This window comes from Mobula hypostoma, chromosome 11, assembly GCF_963921235.1.
Source record: "Mobula hypostoma chromosome 11, sMobHyp1.1, whole genome shotgun sequence".
NCBI lineage: Eukaryota > Metazoa > Chordata > Chondrichthyes > Myliobatiformes > Myliobatidae > Mobula > Mobula hypostoma.
In genome coordinates, this window is record NC_086107.1 from 60,742,684 (window position 1) to 60,757,851 (window position 15,168).

Below are 15,168 nucleotides of genomic sequence, written 5' to 3' on the forward strand. Positions count from 1 at the left end.
CAAGCCATCCTTCAGGAATGAACAAGTTCCTTTTTTATGAATGGTTTTGTTTATGAGTCAGAAAACACACAAGAATCATTCAATATGATAACTGTACTTCCATTGTATATTGAGAGTATCACGAGTAGAACAATTACTAAAAATGGAAGTGCAGTCGGTAGAAATAATGCATGTCAAACCTTTGAATTTAATTATTATGGGAGCTTCATTGTGTGTAGAGGTGTCAATAAGTCGCCCATTAGTAACATGGGGTTGGCCTGTATTTAGAAAGGAAGCTCTGCTGTTGTTCATTCTTGGACCACTATTTGAATAGTATAACATAGTTTTACAAAATGCTTGTTTTTATTGTCACCAGTCAAAGCCTGGATAGCTCCTGGAGGATTCACTTTGTTCAATCTGTTTACCGACTAAATTTGAGAAGGTTTTCCTTCCCAGCCTTCAAAGTTATTTTATTATTTTCTCACCATAACGTGCTGTCTGAGAATTTGTAAGTTTGCCTATCACATCTGCAATGACCACCTTTGCATGCCTGCCTGGGTAATGCTGTAAGCACAAGATGAAATTGGTGTACATTTCAAGTGATTATATTTACCAGATAAAATGACTATATGTGTGCAATATTTTTATTCCTTTTGTAAAGGGTCCACAAGCTTACTTGGGTTGTATTTTGAGCATGATCTACTGCAGGAAAAAGTCAATTATTTCAAGTTGGTTAAATATGTATTAAAGCAGCTGAGTGAATTCTAGATCAGGTATGATTCAGCTGAATGGTGGAATAAAATCAAAGTTCAAAGTAAATTTATAATCAAAGTACCATATACAACCCTGAGATTCAGTTTCTTGTAGGCATTCACAGTAGAACAAAGAAATGCAATAGAATCAATGAAAAACTACACACAAACAAACGCAAAAGGTTAAATAGTGTATCCCTCTCCACGAGACCCAATTACCCACACAATTCCCGGAATGGCCTTCCGGGAAGTTGAGATTATAGTGGAAATACTCTGATTAATAACCAATGCATGGATTATTTAAAAAAATGTCTGTGTGACTTTGCTTAAGTCCCAGCAATCGTATCCCCTTCAACCAAGTACCATTGCACCTTTAGTTGCCACAATGAGATGGCAATTGGCTGAAGTCACAGTGATGGACATGCACCTTGAATTTCTTACACATCTAAATTACTAAACCAGATAGTCATTGCTGTGGATAACAATCAATTCAGTAATCAGGTCATCAGGTCATCAGGCTCCATGTTGCAACTTGTTGTGCTAGGCTTCTGCCTCCAGTGAAAGTTTAATGCTGTTTTCCTAATTGAAAGTGTGGGCCCTCCCCACTGCTGTCAGAGTGCTGGAGGAAGCTGGGACCACGAGGAATTAGACGTTCAGTGGAGCTGAAACATCAATATGTCAGGACCTTGGGAGATCAAAGGGAAGAAGAATGCTGGATAGAAAAGGGGACTGGTGTCACATAGAGTAAACCAAAGATTTTGATGTAAGCATGGGTCTCAACTTTACAGTATACAAATCCAGTGCTTCACTAAAACCCTGTAATCCTGGAAGTGGTCATTTACAATTCCCAGAAAAATGGCTCAAAGGGACTGTTTCACAGGCAGCAATGTCACCCTGTGTGGGACCTATCACTCTGCAAAGAGAATAGTTCCATCTCCAGCAAGGTGCAAAAGGACTAGAAAATGGTCGTTGCACAGGAACACAAGGTAGGAAGTAGGCCCCTCAGCTCTACCTCACAATTCAATATCATCATAGTCAATTTCAATCAGGCCTCATTTCTTCTTCTGTGCCAGTACTATTTAGCTCTCAACTCCACAATGTTTAAAAAATGTATCTGTTCTAATAATGATTAGAATAACTGCTAATGATCTAGTCTTCATACCCCTCTCAGACAAAGTATTCCAGAAATTCCTTATTCCAGATGAGAAGGCATTTCTACACACACATCAGTTTTAAACGACTCTCCTCTCACCTTGTAACTATGCACCTTTGTTTGGATAGTAATTTAGATGTACAAGGAATTCAAGGCATATGTCCATCACTAGTGAAAACATTTACTCTATCATACCCCCTTAGGGTCTTGTATCTTGCAATTTGAATTTTCTCAACTCCACAGAGTACAGGTCTAACTTGTTCAGCCTCTCAATGCAAGAATTTACAAGATGAACCTCCATTGTTTCTACAGTGCCTCTACGCCTAAAATAAATGTGTGGAGTACTCCAGGTGTGTCCTCATCCACACCCTGTACAAACAAAGCTTCCCTATTTTTAAACTTCACTCTTTCTTATATAAAGGTCAATATGCTGTTTGCCTGCTAACTTCTCGTGATTCTTGCACATGGATACATACTTCTTTCTGTACTCATTTATTTGCAATCTCTCTCCAATTAGATAATAATCTGCCTTTTGATTTCCCTTTCTGAATTGCATGGTGCAACATTCTCATATTAAACTCCATTTAGGAAATTTATGCTGTGCCATTTAATCTATCTTTGCTTTGTTGCACAATATCCTTGTCACATTTGTCCTCCTACTTATTTTTCTGTTGCTTTGTTTATTTTCATGTCTGCAATCTACTCCCAGAAAAGCTAGTTTTCAATCAGATAGTACTGAAAATAACATAGGATTAGGCAATCAGATTTTGAGGCAATGGATGATCGAATTAATCTTCAGACCAGTCATATTCTAATTGGAGGCGAGCCCAAGATCAAGTGATTATGGCCCATTTTTCCCCACCCTGTTGGAAGATCTTTTAATATGAGTTAGTAATTATGAGTTGTCGTTTTTCCTGAGTACCAACAGGCCCTGATTTTCCAAACATTTTAAAATGTAAGTTATTTTATCATGTCATTTTGTGGTGGTGGAGAGATTATGTCACTGCAGGAGAAACATTTAATTCCTCTCCCAGTTCTCACAATACCCTCACCATAGATTCTGGGCTGTGTGCGTTGTGCACATCACATCTATGACGACCACTTAATCTTTGCATGCTTGCTATAGTCACTGGATATGACTGTACATATGATCTGTATACACACATATGTGTTACATATAATATACCATCTATCTAACTATTTGTATTATATATATGTGCATATGCGGTGGATTCCAGTTAATTGGGACACATTGGGACCAGTACTTTTTGCCTAATTGAGCAACTGCCCAAATTAGCCAAAGTTTCATGGAAATAGTTAAAAAAGTATAAAAAATTCAAACTACCATGTAACTGAGTTAAAATGCAGTTAAATGAAATAGAGAATAAATTGGAATACTACCAATATTACTACAGGATTTCATTCATTCCTAATTGTTATTGACAGAGGAATTAATCTAGTGTACACTGCCATGTTCTTTTAGTTGACTGTAAATTAACAAAATCAGCACAGGCACTTAGTGCAAATAATGGACAGCCTTTATACAATGTTATCAATAATTGCATCCTCCAAATCTTCATTTTTATTGTAACATTCAAGATGATTGCTGATACCTTCAAATTCTTCATTCTAACTTGTTGAAGTAGTGATATCATTCCATTTTCACTCCCAGCTGTTTCTGGCATCTCCAAGCCTTAATGCTTGAAACTGCAGTGAGCAAAACAGTTTTGAATTGTCTTACTGCTTACTTCTTGCTAACTATTGTGATGAAAGTCACTACTTTTTGAACACAAGCATGCAACTGATGCCTTTTAAAAACTATTCGCTCTGCGTATGGTGCAGTGTCTAATGCCACAAAAGTACATGTGACTGATGCTAGTTAGATACTGTTCAGCAACGGAATCCTGTCCCAATTAAGCAGCATAATGTCCCAAATAAGTGAAGAGAATCTCGACCATTTTTAAATTAATTTTTGTTCCTTAAGAGTTGTCCTAAATAAACAGCTGCCCCAATTAACTGATGGCCCATTTAACTATATGCACTGTATATGTATATGTCTGTTCTGATTCTGATATGGGTCTCTTTTCTGGATTGAGAGTAGGAAGGGGGTTAGGGAGAGGGGAATCATGCTTGGGAAAAGGGGAAAGGAGAGGGGAGGGTGCTGGCAGCACCAGAGAGACATTTTGGAATGATCAATAAACTAATTGTTTGGAATCTTGCCTGGTGTCTCAGGGCTGGGTGTTTCTGCAACCATGCCACCTCCCGACCTCGGCCCTCGCCATTCCAACATCCTTTACTCCCTAAGGCTTTTGCACAGTACTGTATATATACACAGTGCATATATAAAAGACCTGATTAAGTCAAAGCAAAAATTAATTTGGCAATAAAAACTGATTGAAAAGGTTCATGGTTTGCCATCAGCTTTTACCCAAAGCCCATTTGGTGTGATGCATTGGAAGCCACAGTTATCACCTGGCTGCATAGTCTTTCAATTGGATCCAAAGGAACGCTCATAAGTCATAGATTTAGTGATTTGTATGAAATTTATAACAGGTGAAGGAGTAGACAGGATGGGACAGGTCCTTAGCAACATGGGCATAAGTTTAAGATTATTGATAAAATGCTGAGAGGGAGTAGAGGGTATTTTTCTCTCTCCAGAGGACGGTGGCAGGCTGGAATAGTTTATAAAGACAACAGAAGAGGAAACATTCCAAACATATAAACAGTGCCGAGATGTGCATCTGATATGCAACGTCTACAAACCTATGGGCCAAGTTGTGGCAAAATGCCTCCTGTGTTTTAAATTTCTGGCTCTGCAATTTTTACTTGCACTCCTTGTGTCGTACCCGATGCTCTTGAGTTGGTGAGGAGAGGAGCTGATGTGGTATCAGAGTGTTGATATGGAATCTTAATTGGTGACTAATTTTGCCAGTAGGTTGGTGATAGTATTCAACAGGCTTTGAAGTTACCAAGTTTATTCCTTGTACTTCTGAATTTTGGCAAAACATTTGTTTTTAAGATTTTGCTATAAAAGAATGCTTTTAGTTTTGCAAAGCATTTTGGGGGCTGGTGTTTTTGAGCGTAGTACTGCATTAATTGATGCTAGGATGCATGCTACATAGCACACCAAACTGCAGTTAGGTTTTGTCTTTCTCGATTTAACTGTGTTTCATTTGTTAAAGGTTTCGGAAGAAGCCAGTATAACTAGACCTTCCCAGCTCACGTATTTTCCTCTGAAGCAGTTGTACACATTCACCTTTCCTGTTCTTTTATGGATAGTTTTAGTTTCATTTGAGGACTTCAAAAAAAATTATCAGCTAACAATTAAAACTGATTAAAATTTATTTACTGTTACCCTCTCCACCAAAGTTTGGAGGAAGGATTAAATCCTCACAGCTTGGAAGTTTATGTACAGTCAGTGGCCACTTTATTGGGCATCTCTTCTACCTAATAAAGGGGCCACTGAATGTATGTTTGTGGTCTTTTGCAAGGTTTGACATTTTGTGCATTCTGAGATGCTCTTCTTGCACACATGTTGTAATATGTGGTTATTAGAGTTCCTGTTGCCTTCCTGTCAGCTTGAACCAGTCTGGCCATTCTCTTCTGACCCCTCTCATTAAGAAGGCATTTTTGCCCACAGGACTGCTGCTCACTGCATGTTTTGTTTGCTTTTCGCACCATTCTCTGTAAACTCTAAAGACGGTTGTGCATGAGAATCCCAGGAGATCAGAAGTTTCTGAGATACTCAAATCACCCTGTCTGGCATCAACAATCATTCCACAGTCAAAGTCACTTAGATCGTATTTCTTCCCCATTCTGATGCCTGATCTGAACAACAACTGCATCTCTTGACCACGCCTGCATGCTTTCATGCATTGCATTGTTCCCACATGATCGACTAATTAGAAATTTGCATTAATGAGCAGCTGAGCAAGTGTACCTACTAAAATGGCTACTGAGCATAAACTCAGTTCTGAAACAAATCCTCTATTTTTCAAGCAACATACATCAAAGTTGCTGGTGAACGCAGCAGGCCAAGCAGCATCTATAGGAAGAGGCGCAGTCGACGTTTCAGGCCGAGACCCTTCATCAGGACTAACTGAAGGAAGAGTGAGTAAGGGATTTGAAAGTTGGAGGGGGAGGGGGAGATGCAAAATGATAGGAGAAGACAGGAGGGGGAGGGATAGAGCCGAGAGCTGGACAGGTGATAGGCAAAAGGGGATACGAGAGGATCATGGGACAGGAGGTCCGGGAAGAAAGACAAGGGGGGGGTGACCCAGAGGATGGGCAAGGGGTATATTCAGAGGGACAGAGGGAGAAAAAGGAGAGTGAGAGAAAGAATATGTGCATAAAAATGAGTAACAGATGGGGTACGGGGGGAGGTGGGGCCTTAGCGGAAATTAGAGAAGTCGCTGTTCATGCCATCAGGTTGGAGGCTACCCAGACGGAATATAAGGTGTTGTTCCTCCAACCTGAGTGTGGCTTCATCTTTACAGTAGAGGAGGCCATGGATAGACATGTCAGAATGGGAATGGGATGTGGAATTAAAATGTGTGGCCACTGGGAGATCCTGCTTTCTCTGGCGGACAGAGCGTAGATGTTCAGCAAAGCGGTCTCCCAGTCTGCGTCGGGTCTCACCAATATATAAAAGGCCACATCGGGAGCACCGGACGCAGTATATCACCCCAGTCGACTCACAGGTGAAGTGATGCCTCACCTGGAAGGACTGTTTGGGGCCCTGAATGGTGGTAAGGGAGGAAGTGTAAGGGCATGTGTAGCACTTGTTCCGCTTACACGGATAAGTGCCAGGAGGGAGATCAGTGGGGAGGGATGGGGGGGACGAATGGACAAGGGAGTTGTGTAGGGAGCAATCCCTGCGGAATGCAGAGAGAGGGGGGGAGGGAAAGATGTGCTTAGTGGTGGGATCCCGTTGGAGGTGGCGGAAGTTACGGAGAATAATATGTTGGACCCGGAGGCTGGTGGGGTGGTAGGTGAGGACCAGGGGAACCCTATTCCTAGTGGGGTGGTGGGAGGATGGAGTGAGAGCAGATGTACGTGAAATGGGGGAGATGCGTTTAAGAGCAGAGTTGATAGTGGAGGAAGGGAAGCCCCTTTCTTTAAAAAAGGAAGACATCTCCCTCGTCCTAGAATGAAAAGCCTCATCCTGAGAGCAGATGCGGCGGAGACGGAGGAATTGCGAGAAGGGGATGGCGTTTTTGCAAGAGACAGGGTGAGAAGAGGAATAGTCCAGATAGCTGTGAGAGTCAGTAGGCTTATAGTAGACATCAGTGGATAAGCTGTCTCCAGAGACAGAGACAGAAAGATCTAGAAAGAGGAGGGAGGTGTCGGAAATGGACCAGGTAAACTTGAGGGCAGGGTGAAAGTTGGAGGCAAAGTTAACAAAGTCAACGAGTTCTGCATACGTGCAGGAAGCAGCGCCAATGCAGTCGTCGATGTAGCGAAGGAAAAGTGGGGGACAGATACCAGAATAGGCACGGAACATAGATTGTTCCACAAACCCAACAAAAAGGCAGGCACAGCTAGGACCCATACGGGTGCCCATAGCTACACCTTTAGTTTGGAGGAAGTGGGAGGAGCCAAAGGAGAAATTATTAAGAGTATTTTTATTTTTATTTTTCAGAGTTTTTGGGAAAACGTTTCCCTGAGAAGTAAAGTATTAGCAGTGTTTTATAAATTTTAATCCGTTATATGTTTATATAAAATTTTATTTGTTAACTTCTTTGGATTTTTCGAGGATAGGTTCTTAGGCCACAGTTACTGCCTGAATCATCAACTTAAGATTGGCAGAAAACATTATTTCAGTTGACAATTCACATTGTAGAAGGGAAATTGTAGATCTAAACACACCATTCCTTTAACTTTAAGTGTCATGCTGAATTGGTAATTCCTTGTCAAAGTAGTTCCTTGTGCTTAAGCATTTAAATTATGTGTTTGAGGTGTGCCCAGCATAGCCAGCAATGCCCAGATTACTGTTTGGATGAGGAATGTTTGTTCTTCAAATATATGTCCTTTTAAAATTTAAATATTAAAATTGCTACAGCTTACAGCACAAAATATTTCCTTCCAAAGTCTAGCCTTTATTGTTGGATGTTGTCATTTTGACACATATAATCTCATGTGCATTTGTTCTTTATCATTAGTTCCAGCATGAGTAACTTAAACTACTTGCTCAGCTACAACTTTATCTACCATAAACCTCTCTTTCTTTGTTTTGAATGTATTTGCTGATTCAGCCTCACCAAGCATCCAGGTTAGGGAATTCCCAAAATTCCTCTGAATGGGGGAAAAATCCTCCTCAGTGTACTTCAAAGTGAAAAATCTCTTATTCTGGAACCATGTCCTTCCTTCTGCATTTCCAGATGAGGTGAAACTACTTTCAGCATCCATCCTGCTGAACCTCCTCAGAATATTTCTATGAGTCATATGGCATGGAAACCAGCCAGTCAGCCCAAGATGTCCATGAGGACCAGTGGGCACCCGTCCTTACTAAACCTTTCTTCCAAAATCCAGTGGGTGACACAAAGGTGCAATCTGTTCTTCATTCCAGCCTCTTCACACTGGGAATCAATTTAATAAACCCTTTTTGAATTCAGTTCAAGCAAATCCCTCCTTATATAGAGAGAGCAAGATTGCACACCACATTTCAGATGTGGTCTCATCAATTTTGTGTAACCAAGGTTCCCATTTAAACACCCACTCCATTTTCAGTTAAGACTAATATTTGCCTTTCTAACTATTTGCTAACTCTCTGCTTCATGTATAAGGACACCAGCTCCCTTGGGATAACAGTGTGTTGTAGTCTTCCTTCACTAAAGCAATGTTCTTCTGCCTTTTTCTTCTTCTTACCAAAGGGCATTTCTTCACACTTTTGCCCAGCATACTTTGCTGAACTTTTGCCAACTTATTTAACTTGTCCATGCCCTTTTTCAGCCTTTTCACATGCTCACAACTTGCTCATACTTTACCGAGTCACTGAGACATACAGCATGCAACTGGCCTCTTTAGCTCACTGCTAACATGCTGATCATCCGGCCATTTACACCAATGTTACATTCATCCCATTTATTTTTATTCCCCCCACTTACACTGCTTACACTGGCCAATTAACCCACCAATCTGCACATTTTCTGGACATGGTAGAACTTTGGAGTACCTAGAGGCAACTCACACAGTCTCGGGAAAAAGAAACAAACTCCACAGAAATGGCACCCAAGGACAGGATTGAATCTGGGTCTCTGGCACTGACAGAGAGAGGCTCCACCAGTTACACCATTACAATTTCCATATTACCACCAACTCATGTGGCCACAATAAACGTAGTCCCTTCATTTAAGTTATTCATGTCAATTGTGAGCAGTCGATTTCCCAGCACTAATTCTTTGCCAAACTGAAAGTAATGCATTAGTCCAAACTCTCTGTTTTCTTTCTTTTGGCCAGTCGCAGTCCATGCTAATATTTTGCCCTAGTATCTCAAACTATTAAGTGCAGGCACTCTAAAATATTGTGGCCTTATAGACAATTTGTGGTAAAGTAATTAGCTCTGCAGCTTCAGATGTTTAAAATACATATTAATTATATGGTACACAACATAAAAGGTTATTAATTTCTAAACATGTTCAAATTAAGTGGATTATTTTTCACTTGATTTAAATGCCAAGTCATTTCAAAGGTCTGCACAGCATGTATGAACAATTTAATGAAGGGTTTGTAAAGCTACATGTGTAAAATTATGTGAGGTTAACTCCGAGTAAGCTGAGCTTTAAATAATAAATATTTTTGATATGAACAAACATTGCAATATTTGTTTTGATTTGCCCCATATGTAACACATTCTCCACGTGGTACTTTTAAGCCTGCTTTGTTTTCAAAAACAATAAACAAAAGCATAAGGACAGAAAATATGAAATATGAGGGCATTTAGCTCATTATATCAGAGAGGATACCAAGAGTTTGGTTCAGATACTTAAAGAGTAAAATGGAGGTGAGAGTAGATATAGGACCACTGGAAAGTGATGCTGGAACAGTAGTAATGGGAGCCAATGCAGTAGGACTTGGGGAGACTGGGAGAATGGACTTGGGAGTTCTTGTGCAGGATTCGCTAAAGGTTATTTTGCAGGCTGAGTTAGTGGTGAGGAAGGCAAATGCAATGTTAGCATTCATTTTGTGAGGACTAGAATATAAGAACAAGGATGTAACACTGAGGCCTTATATAGCATCGGTCAGACCGCACCTAGAGTATTGTGGGCAATTTTGGGACTCATCTCAGAAAAGATGTGCTGGCATTGGCGAGGGTCCAGAGGAGTTTTTCAAGAATGATTCCATGAATGAGAGGGTTAATGTATGAGGAGCATCAGATGGCTCTGGGCCTGCACTTGCTGGAGTTTAGAAGAATGAGGGGGGAATCTTATTGAAACCTAATGAATATTGAAAGGCCTGGACAGAGTGGATGTGGAGGGGATGTTTCCTATAGTGAGTAAGTCTAGGATCAGAGGGCACATCCCCAGAATAGATTGAAGTTCAAAAGTAAATTTACTATCAAAGTACATATATGTCACCATATACAGCTCTGAGATTCATTTTCTTGCAGGCATACTCAATAAATTTATAACCATAAAAGAATCAATGAAAGAGCACACCAACTTGGGCATACAACGGTGTGCAGAAGGCAACAAACTGTGCAAACACAAAGGAAAGAAATAATAATAATCGTACATAAATAACAATTGAGAGCATGAGATGAAGAGTCCTTGAAAGTGAGTCCACTGTTTGTGGGAATATTTCAATGATGGGGCAAGTGAAGTTGAGTGAAGTTTGGTTCAAGAGGCTGATGGTTGATGGGTAGTAATTGGTCTTCAATCTGCTAGTGTGAGTCCTGAGGCTCTTGTACCACCTCCCTGATGCCAGCAGCAAGAAGAGAGCAGGTCCTGGGTGGTGGGGACCCTGTTGATGGATGCTGCGACAGGATTCATGTGGATGTGCTCACTTATGTGATGGGCCCAGGACAGACCCTCTGAAATGATAACAGTGAAGAATTTAAAGTTGCTGACCCTCTCTACCTCTGACTCTCTAATGAGAACTGGCTCATGGACCTCTGGTTTCCTCCTTCTAAAGTCAATAATCAGCTCCTTGGTCTTGCTGACATTGAGAGAGTTTGTTGTCATAGCACCACTCAGCCATATTTTTATTTTCTCTTCTATATGCTGATTTGTCTTCACCTTTGATTCAGCTTATGACGATGGTGTTGTCAGCAAACTTAACTATGGCATTGGAGCCGTGCTTAGCCTCACAGTCATAAGTGTAAAGTGAGCAGAGCAGCCCTGTGGTGCACCTGTATTAATGGTGATTGTGGAGGAGATGCTGTTGCCAATCCAAACTGTCTGAGGTCTGCAAGTGAGGAAGTCAAGGATTCAATTGCACAAGGAGGTAATGAGGCCAAGGTCTAGGAGCTTATTGATTAGTTTTGAGGGGATGACAGTATTGAATGCTGAGCTGTAGTTGATAAAGAGCACCCTGATGTGTGCATCTTTGCTGTCCAGATGTTCCAGGGCAGGGTTTAGTGAGGGCCAATGAGATGGCATCTGCTGTGGACTTGTTTCTCCTGTCGGCAGATTGGAGCAGATCTAAATTCATATCGAACAGAGATGAGAAGGAATTTCTTTAGCCAGAGAGTGGTGAATCTGTGAAATTCATTGCCATGGATGGCTGGGGAGGCCAAGTCATTGAGTATATTTAAAGAGGAGGTTGATAGGATCTTGGTTAGTTAGGGCATCAAAGTTTTTTTTGGGAAGAAGGCAGGAGAATGGGGTTGAGAGAGATAATGTCAGCCATGATGGAATGTCAGAGCAGACTCGATGGGCTGAATGGCCTGATTCTGATCCTATATCTTATGGTCTAATAGCTGTGTATTTATATAGCAGCATTACTGCAGTAAAATGCCCCAAGGGCTCCAGTAAGGGCTTGCAAGCACAGTTTAATCCAGGCCACATATGGTAAGGTTCAAATGATTTAGAAAATCATTTGCTGATTTTGGTCAAGGAGTCTATGACAAGATGTCTGATCTTAGTTGTTATAGATTAGAATCTATTTAAAAGTTGAACTTTTTTTTCTGAGTTAGTTAGTGGCTTTGTTTTTCTTGCCATTTAAGATAGAGTTTGGTATTTATTGTGTGCAGCTCATTGGAAAATTCTGAGTTACGTTTTTTTATAGAAAAAGTTTTCTGTAGTCTAGATACACTATATTCAGTACATGATGGATACCTAAAGACAGAGCAGGGAATGCGACCGATGATTCAGAATATTGCCATATATGAGTACAGAATTTCATGACAGAGTTCGAATTATAATCTAATAAATGCTGTAAACAGAACCACAGTTTAAAACCAAGCATATGACGTCTTGAGAAGTGATAACCAGATTATGTGTTAGGAATGGTCATTGTTTCCTTAGATGCACATTAAAGTTTGATGGACTGAAAAGCATAACTGATACAGAATTAACATTTCCCAACTGGGGCTTCAGTATACATAAGAAAAAAAAAGGCTCTTTCCAATGCCCTATTTATAAAGTGGACAAGCCTGATTTAAACTTTATACTCATAACTGCTGCCTTCTACAGATTTTTATCAGCATTTTGGAATTTAATTCTTTGAAATGTTTATGTTGCACTGCTTATGGTCTGCTATGGTTTGCATCCAGTGTTGCATTGTGATCCGACACAGTCTAACCACTCTGATGTCATTTGGTGAATTTCATTCAAAGTCATTTTTTAAAAAAAGAAAATCTTCACATTTTTCAAAGAAATTTGCTTACCTAATCAAATCAATCAAAAGAAACCATTCTAATAAAATGGCTGTTTTGATCTGATGTTAAAGACCCCTTGTTCTAACTTGTCGGTGAATGTTTCTTTTCATGAGCTGGCCACTACAATTGTGCTGAGTGCAGAAGTACTTCAGTTGTCTCAGTAGCAGGAGTCCTCAAGGTGTGGGTTTGTCTTATGCAGTAATCCACTATTAAATGTGGACTGTGGTAAATGCAAAATTAATCTCAGGACAAACCATTTTTATTATTATTTACTCTTCCCATTCCTCAGCTTCGTCCTGGCAAATTCTGATTTGAGGTCTTCGTCATCTCCGCAAAATGCAGTGCTGTCCCATGTCGAGGCACAGAGACTGAGTTAAAAATAGTCCTTTGCAGTGTGCTCGTCAGTTGGAAATCTAGCTGAATAAATGAAGAATGAATGGTTGCCACATGCATCAGCAAACTGAGGAGGCTCTCTCTCCTGTGCTCCTGCCTTTGTTTGAAGAGCAGCCAAGCTTCATGATGAGTGCAACATGATGGACAGATTTTATCTGGAATTATTTAGCTGTATTTCCAGGCGGGTTCATAAGGTCCTTTTTGAATGATGTAACATTACCTATAGGTCAATGCACTTTCTTACAATAAGCCACTGTGTATCAAATGAGTGTAAAATAAGTAAAACTTGCACAGAGAAAAGACTTGAGACTTTTTCTTTTATGTAAGTGTACTTTTGACTATTGAGTATTATTACAATTATCTCTCCTTCACAGATTCACATGAATTAACTTGTCTGACCATTTTTGATTTTCAGAGCTCCCCCAGAAAAAAGCTTCTGTTGAAGAGAGGTTCAGTGATAGGGAATTACCTGGTGGAAGACAAACCAGTCAAACGGTTAGCCACGTGCCAATGCAATTTAAGTGCATGCAATGTATTGTGAGATCACCTTTTAATGCAAGTACTTTGCTGTTCACTTGTCATGGTACTGAGTGAGATGTTTGTGTATTTATCCATGACCTTTTCTTTGTGGAGGTTTGCTGCGTCAAGGCTGTCCGTTTGCAGATCCACCTGATCAAGATGTAGAAATTGTAAAAACACTCCAGGTGTACATTCCACATTTTACAGGCGAGGAAGCTTGTTCTCTGTAATATCAGCTACTGCACCATCTCCAGTGTTCTGCCTCTGTAAATAGAATAGGCTCACAAAGGGTGCGAACCCAGTCAGTGAGCTCCCAAAATAAGCAAAGTTATTAAGTGAAAATGTAAAGGGAAGGAAATCAAAGACAGTGACCTTGCTTTCTTCCTGGGTGGCTTCTTGAAGCTGGCTCTTGGTACAAGCTTGGTAAATAAATTGGGAAGTGATACAGCACCACAAGAAATTCTTCGATGCAAATAAGAGATACACACCTTCTGAGGAAATGTGATAGAAAGATAACGATAATGTATTTTTCATCTCGTTAAATATACCACTGTGTGTTCATGTAGAAGCATGGGAGAGGAGGAAAATCATTTACCCCTCTGAGCCTTGTAATATTCAATTAGATCATGGCCAGTGTATATCAACTTTGGTTCTATATCCCTTGATTTTCTTCCTTAAAACTCTCAGTCTCAGTTTTGAAAGGTCCAATTGTACAATCATCAGAGCCATTTGGTGGGAGAAGATAAACATTGGCTAATCTTTGTTTGGGGAGTGTGTGAAATGTGCATCCTTTTAATACCCTATTAAATTGCTTTGTGCTGATTTTAAGATCCTATACATCTTTCTCGAATTCCACCCCCCCCCCACCCCCAGCAGAAAAAATACTTGGGCAACCATATCAGTAACACTCTCAAAATTAAACTAGATTAATCAGGCATAATTCAGCTTTCATAAAGTCATGTTGAGTCTCTTCGGTAAACTTTATTTTTTGCTCAGGTACTCATTTATTTCCTTCTTTGGAAAAGGGCTGAACATATTGGAAAGTTAGATACAGTAAGGTAAGAAAAGGTTGGTTATATTTGCAGGTGAAATTCCTTGTCAAGATTTTGTGCTAGGCTTGAGAATAGCTGTTATAATTCATACATTGGACGTATTGTTTTGAATCAAAGCCAGATCAGGCTCCCATATCAAGTGGTCCAAAGTGAAACTAGAATGGGAATCATTTTAGCATAATCTTGCTTGTAATCAGGAAAAAGAATTACGTTAATTTGGCCGCCAGGCTCTAAGCAGAATAGAGGTGCACTAACTACACTTGCTCTTGTGCAGTCAGAAATAATTTATTGTTTGTAACTCCAAAACCTAAAACTTAACTGAATGGAAAATACGGGGAGTCCGTAATGTATGTCTAACTTTGTTTTTACTTTAAGCAAGCTTGATGTGCTGGCATGATGATGGATCTCATTTATGTACTTTTACATATAACCCGTAATAAGTTATTTAAGCAAACAGCACTTAATCAAACACTATATTCACAATATTACTCAAAATTACTG

At 40.0% G+C, this 15,168-nt stretch overlaps 1 protein-coding gene across 3 annotated transcripts in view; it reads left to right on the plus strand.

Annotated features, from left to right (window-relative positions):
• cracr2b (calcium release activated channel regulator 2B) overlaps nucleotides 1-15,168 on the plus strand; it is a 173,274-nt gene that overhangs the window by 130,135 nt on the left and 27,971 nt on the right. For 2 of the 3 annotated variants that reach the window (XM_063062163.1, XM_063062164.1), the window contains 2 exons: nucleotides 5,884-5,994; nucleotides 13,512-13,591. In XM_063062163.1, the coding sequence (XP_062918233.1) occupies nucleotides 5,884-5,994; nucleotides 13,512-13,591 (191 nt within the window). The remainder of the gene's footprint in view (nucleotides 1-5,883; nucleotides 5,995-13,511; nucleotides 13,592-15,168) is intronic. The other variant, XM_063062165.1, reaches the window with a different exon arrangement.